Genomic DNA, 7,397 nt, shown 5'->3' with positions numbered 1-7,397 from the left:
CATAGGACCCGGGGAACATAGGACCCGGGGATGACCCCGCAGTTACACCTGGAAGTTAGCAGGTGTAAACAAACAATAAACAACATATAATGTTTGGAGAATATTCTGCTTATCAAACTCTCCTGGATAAACTCAAAACTTTAGAGTGACCAAACTGAAAACAAGGTTAATTTTTAGCTCCTAAAAAAAGCCATTTAGTTGATTCTTAAAGCTCACTGGGGCAGACAACCCCCTTTTTTGTGAATGAGTTAATGAATGAATGAGCTGCTTTCTGGGTGACATATTAAATAACATTCAACCCCCTACTAGTGTTTGCTTGTTAGAAACACAGCTTTTCTTATTATCTCTGACTGAAGACACACCTGTGTGACCTGCTCTTGTCAGTGTACAGACCTCCACTACAGTAGCAGCACGACCTGGCTGTGTCTCCCCCAACATGTGCATGATCCTGATAAGGAGTGCGGAGTGGCAAGACAGCTGCTTCTGACTTTACTATGCATTGGGGACGATGGTTGCCATTTACCAGAGGGAAATATAGGTTTAAATACAACAGCGTTGTTCAATTTATATATATTCCTGTGATGTTTTGGCCTTTTAGGATTTTTGTTTAAATATTCTATATGTTTCTTAAGTTCCAACACCTGAAACCTGAGCTGTCAAACTCATTCAACCTCTCTGTGTTAGGACTTACCTGTTTCAGAAAGGCTGCTGCTTCCAGAGCTTCGTTTCTGGCTCTTCTCAGTTTCCTTCCACGCCAAAACACTACGATTTAGAACAACTTCTACCTGTCTGTGCTTCTCGAAAAGCTTCGAGGACAGCAATCTGCTCTGTTTGTCCATATCGTCGCACAGTCGAGTCATTGGTTGCGCAGTCCTCCCGTGATTCCTCATCCCAACTTTGTTACGGCCCGCGTTACAAAGCGCGCTGAGCGTCTGCGCTGTGTGGAGCCGGTCGGCCCCAGCTCCCAGCACAGGACTACAAACCCAAGATCGTGTGTGAAGAAAGATGAGTCACTTCATGGTGGAAATGAAACTGGCCTACTTTCCACCCTGGGCTGTCCCGCAACAAGCAAACAACGGAGATAACAGGCTTCATATAAATGAGATGTCTCAGTATTATGCAACGTGAAAATGAATTACTGTCATTGAAAAGCTGTTTTTAAAAATAAATCTTGAACCTAATTATTATGGCAAGAAAACAATCCTTTGTAATCCTATTATCACAGCAAAAACTGTACAAAACCAATAATAATAATAATACATAATAATAATGAATGAGATGATGATGATTATGATGATGATGGTGATGATGATACAAATGTATACAGCACTGTTGAAAACAAAGTTACAATTAAATAAAATTCACTGATGTATTAGGGTTGGTTTATTGATCAGCAGTGAGTGATGATATGTCATTCAGTCTCTTTTGGAACCCTCATCATAATTGCGTTATGAGTTTTGGGATATGTTTACCATAAGTAACTGAATCTTAAATGTGCTAACAAAACATGTCTGCAGAAGCTGGGCAAGTTTATTCTTCCTCAAACCCAAATCAATGCCCTATACAGCATCTGACGTGGCAGAAGTAGGAAATAGTGACAGAGTGAGAGCTCACACCTTGCACCCTGTCTGCTTCAGTCCTGTGGAACAAACACTGCATCAGCACTGGCAGTAAACACATACTGTCTAATTCATGACTCAGAGCAGTTAGGTGCTTCCATGCTGTTCCAGACTGAAAAGTTGAATAATTACTATAACCTCTCATAACCTTCAGACAGCAGTGAGGCAAACAACAACAACATTAACACAAATGATGACTAAACTGTGGTTTAAATGGGTTTGTCCTCCACAACATCCTCAACTCTGCTTTTACCTCAGTGGGAACTGGGCTGGTTTTAAGATGGAGCAAGTAATGTATCAGTAATAGTTTATCCAGTCTCTCTGCACGTACAGTATTTGCCCATTTCTTTCTGTGTGTGACAGAGCGTGAGAGAGTGTGAGAGACAGATAATAAGAGAGGAATTAGAGGAGGTATTGTCAGAGTTAACCATCTGCTTCTAATATTGAATTAATTGTGGATTTTCATGTTCAGGCCCCCGAAGGTCAATAACATTTTGTGTGTTTTGCTCATGTGCAGGTGTGATAACTTTTTTTAAACTTTAAACTTTGAACTTTGTAACATCTACTGTAGATAACAATGTAAATTACCTTGTAACACCCTGACATGGTGAGAGGCACACTATTTGAACAGTGCATGATGCTGAAATGAAGTCAAATAAACTTAAGACAGGTAAATAATATAATATGGCCCATAGCTGACCAGAACACATTTGTCAATAGAAACAAATATTCAAACATAAATAAAGCAGACTACAGTCTGTACTGAGTGAGTATCAGCTCTATTCTGTCAGTGCAACACAGAACATATGTTCACATTTGAGGGTCATTTTTTGCCAAATGAGGATTAACATGCTCTCACTCTGTTAATCCTGATTTACCAACAGGAAATATGACATCTCCCCTAGTAAAACAGTTTTCTAAATACATGTTATTCTTAATTTAATAAAAAGAAACATATGTTTAAAATAATGTTCTCCACTGTGCCTGTGAAACTTTGGGCACTCTCTGAACAATGCTAAAAAAACTTGCCCATGGTTAATCCTAACTGTTTTATCCCTCCTATAAAAAGACAAACTCTTATTCAGAGTCTCTATATGACTACGCTCCAGCACTCTACCACTACATGATACATTTCTGTATGCTATAATTGTACAAATTTATGTTTATATCATGATCTAATTCCTGACCTCCCACACCGTAGGGAGTGTGAATTGATGAATTTACTTGCTGATGATTAGGGACATGGCAATTAAAACCTGCAATCAGTGATAATCATTGCATCAAACAATACAAACATATATTATCTTTACAAACTTGAGTCTGAGTAATAATGTATGTATACTATGGTGTGTTCAGCGGCAGACTGCTGTCCCAATCCAGCTCCACCAACAGACACAAAAACTCTTTCGTCCCCTTGGCCATCAGACCTGTATTTGCACATCCATTTGCACTGTTTACTTCCACTTGCACTCCACTCCATTTGCACTGTTTACTGTAGCTACTGTTAATTCATAGCATAAGTACTTTATATGTTATCGTTTTTAAAAATCTAATTGTGTGAACTTCTGTTCTTAAGGTCCCAGAGTTCTTTGAGATTTTTAGTTTAATGCTATGTTTAAGTGTATGGTTGTGTAAATTTTGTAATGCTAACTGGATGGCTTTGAATGTCTTGCTGGCAATACAATGAAAAGTATCTATCTATCTAACCTCTAATCTATCTAGTTCTACTCTAATCTAGTTCTATCCTGGAGTGCCTACTCTATCCTATCCCTATCTATCTATCGAACAGATCTCTATCTATCAACAATAGTAAACCTTACTAAACTCTAAATACAGCAGCATATACTGTACCTATGAACTAATGATAAACGATGAGCATCTTTCCTCCCCCACCTGTGGTCCTGATGCTGATGGCCCCTCTTTTGATTGACACACAGCTTGTAGTTTCTGTCAACACGTCAGCTACAGCGGACCATGACGTCAGTGGCTTCTCACGCCACCTAACAGCGGATCTCACTTGTGATTGGCGGACAACGAGGAAGCGTCCGCTCGGCCAATCAGGGCAGCGTTTGCTCGCCGACGAGGCAGTATCAACATGGCAGCTCTCTGAGTTTTGGAGGAGGGGACCTGGTGTAAATAAACACAAAATTCACGTTTTACAGATAACGACAGCGTCCGAGTGTTTGTGTTCAGGGCTGGTTTGGCCGTAGAGGCAACATGTCGACGGACGGAAATAAAAAACAGTTCTGGAAAAGAAACACAGCGAAGGTTCCCGGCAGGTGAGTGACGTGTTCCCTCCTGGAGGCTAGCTTAGCGCGGCTAGCCTTCCTCCACTGACGCCTCACTGTTGAGCTCCAAACGCCGCTTTCACTTTCACTGACGGCCCTGAGAGGTTGCTCCAGGTTTTGGGAGTTTCTCACCTCCAAATGCGCCCAATGTCTGTGGCACATTAGTGTCCCAGGCAGTCCCACCGTCCTGCTGTTAGCTGGGTTAAGAGCTACGTTGCTAACCTCGGCTAACAGCACCGCAGTCAGAGTTGTAACTAACACACACACTTCAGACACAGCTACCGGTTCATATTACAGAGTAGCTGCGGTCTTACAACAAGTTAAAGTTAAAGTCGCAGTGTGACAGTATTAACTAGTATTGTTTTTGGGTAATATGAAGCTAACGTGGCTAGCTTGACAGCTCATTCATTTCCATTCTCTGTTCTTCACTTCCTCAGCATTCAGCATGTGTATGGCGCACAGCACCCACCCTTTGACCCGCTCCTCCACGCTAAGTAAGTTAAATGGACTTAGTCATTGTACGTAAATCCTCTGTGATCTTGTTGGGGTCGTTTACAAAGTGTTACACGTATGCTTGTGTAAGTTCCTGTGTTGAAACACTATCTGAAGTTGACACTCATTCAGGACTTTCATCAACTGGTTCACCGGAGCTCTCGGAGTGTTTTCCCATCTCAGTTCACCAGCGAGTGCCAGTAGGAAGAGGACATTCAGACAACAAACAGCAGAACAAGTCACATTGTTTGGCCTTTTGACAGCTGACCCCAGACACAAGCTGTGACATCATGGAGTGGGATGTGGTTATGATTGCAATACACTTAAATGTGTGAAAAGACACACACACACACACACACACACATATCCCGTCCTGTTGTGTCAGTGGAAGTTAACCCACCAAAACTATAGTTGTTAGATGTCTGGGTGGGCAGCTTAAAGGAAACGAGGATTTTTTTTTTTTAGGTTTTTTTTTGTATTTAAAAATCTTGTAATCATGTCCAGCACAAACAGATTATGTTATATGAAGACTGAATAATTCGAACGGAAGAAAATGAAGTAATGTTTCAGGAATACAGGATACCTGCACAGGTCTGGAGCATGTATAAATATGCAAATTAAAGTTTAATTGAATTAATTAGTTAATAAGAAACATTTTTTTGTGAATAGAAAAACTAGAATTCTGTGTAAAGTATGTAGAAAACATTTTTCATTAACCATCATTGGAGGTATTTTTGACTTTTTAGACAGTACCTGTTTCATTTTACACACGCACACAGTTAGAGGAAAGCCTATTATTCTGTAATAATCCTTTTAATTCTTCTGACTGATATTTAATAATGTAGATTTCCACAGAGGGTTGAATTTAATTTGCTTGTTTTTTGCCAGTACATGTTCAGACTCTCTCTTTTCTTCTAAGTTATGATGGAAGTAAGCTAATATGGACAAGTCTCTCTTTATTATGGTAATCCTTGTCTTTGTAATCAATCAGAGCACCCCCCCTCCCCTTCCGCGTTCCCCGTTCCCCCCCCCTCCCCTCCTTCCACCTTTCTTTTTCCGCATTGCATGATAAAATGGGAAAGGTTGAGTGTAATTGAATTCACGCTGAATGAAATGGTGTCCTTGCAGCACAAAGACAGCAACTCAGTAAAATGTTGTTCTTTTGAACATTTGCAGATTCAGTCTTGTTTTGCTGTTAGAGACCTGCTTTTGATTCAAAGGTTGTAAGATTAAGAGTGTGTGTGTGTAGTGGTGGTGACTCACACATCTATGTGTTTGAACGACCTGTGCAATATTTAATCATTTGTGTTTATTTTTGTTCAGGACAAATGTAATGAATTCATTAATAGTTAAATGTTTTATCTCTTTCACATACCTAGTTTTCTTTTACTTCTTTGCCCACCTGTCAGTGTCAAAATGATTTGCTTCTCACCTCTGTCCTTTTTTCTCTTATCCTCACAGTGGTATTTACTTTACCTCCCTCTCCTCTCCTTTCCTCTCCTTTCCTCTCCTTTCCGGCCTTTTTGCCACTTCTGCTTTTTTCCTTTTCCTACACCTCACCCCCACTCCTCCTCACCTTTTCTCTCAATTTCTATTTTCTTATCCTCTTGCTCTTATCTTCTCTGTATTTATGGCCCTGTCTTTGTCCTCCAGCCTGATTAAAGCAGGCAACAAGCCTCCTCCAACCACGCCGGGCAAACCCAAGAAGGCTACCACCTTCCAGGAGTTTGAGAGCATCACAAGTGACGCCTGGGATGTTGGGGATGATGACGACGAGTTGCTGGCCATGGCTGCACAGAACCTTAATATTGAGGTGGTCATGGAGACAGCCAACAAGGTGAACAACCAGATGCAGTGGCTTGCTATAAAACAATTAGGCCATTAAAGACTTTCATGAGTCTTAGAACCTCTAAAACTGCTTCCTGTTCCACTACAGTTTCAACTGTATAGTGAGAAGTGGGTTTTCCTGACAGTATAATTGTAAACACTTGCTAAAAATCTACTTTTTTCTTTCTTTCTTTTCATAAAAATGAGAGTACAGCATTAAACATCTGTAAAATGCACTGCTTTACTTTTACGATAGGGGTATTTGTATAGTGGTACACTGTAATATTTTATATGGAGTTTATTAGGTTATGTCTGTCGTCAGCGAAACCTAAGGCTCACCAGTGACACACCTTGTTTTTTTTGTCATCTGAACAGGTGATCGAGAATCACAGCAAGCAGCAGGAGAGACAGAGGCAGGATGACACAACAGAGCTGGAGCAGAGAGAAGAGGACACGCAGGAGGAGGTGGCAGAGGACGAGGAGGAGGATGGGGAAGAGGAGGAGGACAGGGTGGGGGAAGGAGACGTGACCAGCCCAGAGGTGTCGTTTCCCTCCCAGAGCAGCCCTTACACTGATGGCCGCCTAGTGAAGTCCCACAGCGAAGCTCCAATTGGGTCACCTAAAGGTTAGTGGACACCATTGCTCTTTGTCCAAAAAGTTTTCTGGCTCACTTGCATACTAAAAGCTAGACTGCTTTTACTTTTGGTGCACCAGTGTCATGGAAAAGACCTGGAACCTATAGCTGGGGGACAAATCTCAACAATCACACCATACCTGCTTTTGACTCATTTTTCTGTTTTGTTTAAGTATGTTTTTGTTTACTATTTACTAAATGTGGTGAAAAAAAACATAGGAAATGTCACTACATCAACTTTTAATGCTATGCCGTGGATAAAATAGAACATATTCAATATCAATATCAATTAACTCACTTTTACAAGTGCACAATTTACAGTGTTTTTTGTCTGCATCATGTTTTTTGTGTATTTATTTACTGTGGTCTCACAGCTGCTTTGTGTCACCACATTTAAATGGTATCAAGTTTCAACAGAACCAGAGAAAATATTTGGCAGATGTTCTCACTGTGTAGAGCGAGTGTTACTTTGTTAGACTGCCAGTGTTGTGTTTTGATTGGACTTGCCTGTGGTTTAGACTGAGTATACAGGGCTCA

At 40.8% G+C, this 7,397-nt stretch overlaps 2 protein-coding genes across 2 annotated transcripts in view; one reads left to right on the top strand and one right to left on the bottom strand.

Moving 5' to 3' along the window:
* The window catches only part of cerk (ceramide kinase), a 37,460-nt gene extending 36,554 nt beyond the window's left edge, over positions 1-906 (bottom strand). The window contains exon 1 of the mRNA XM_035672897.1: positions 692-906. Coding sequence (XP_035528790.1) covers positions 692-890 — 199 coding nt within the window. The 5' untranslated portion in view covers positions 891-906. The remainder of the gene's footprint in view (positions 1-691) is intronic.
* A 2,769-nt stretch (positions 907-3,675) lies between these two features.
* The window catches only part of tbc1d22a (TBC1 domain family, member 22a), a 98,806-nt gene continuing 95,084 nt past the window's right edge, over positions 3,676-7,397 (top strand). The window contains exons 1-4 of the mRNA XM_035676095.1: positions 3,676-3,898; positions 4,345-4,401; positions 6,053-6,236; positions 6,602-6,851. Of these exons, the coding sequence (XP_035531988.1) occupies positions 3,837-3,898; positions 4,345-4,401; positions 6,053-6,236; positions 6,602-6,851 (553 nt within the window). The 5' untranslated portion in view covers positions 3,676-3,836. The remainder of the gene's footprint in view (positions 3,899-4,344; positions 4,402-6,052; positions 6,237-6,601; positions 6,852-7,397) is intronic.

Source organism: Morone saxatilis, unplaced genomic scaffold (assembly GCF_004916995.1).
Source record: "Morone saxatilis isolate NCDOM2014 unplaced genomic scaffold, NCSU_SB_2.0 Contig10, whole genome shotgun sequence".
Taxonomy (NCBI): domain Eukaryota; kingdom Metazoa; phylum Chordata; class Actinopteri; family Moronidae; genus Morone; species Morone saxatilis.
The sequence above is the reverse complement of the archived record's forward strand: the minus strand, read 5'-3'. Positions and strand labels throughout refer to the sequence as shown.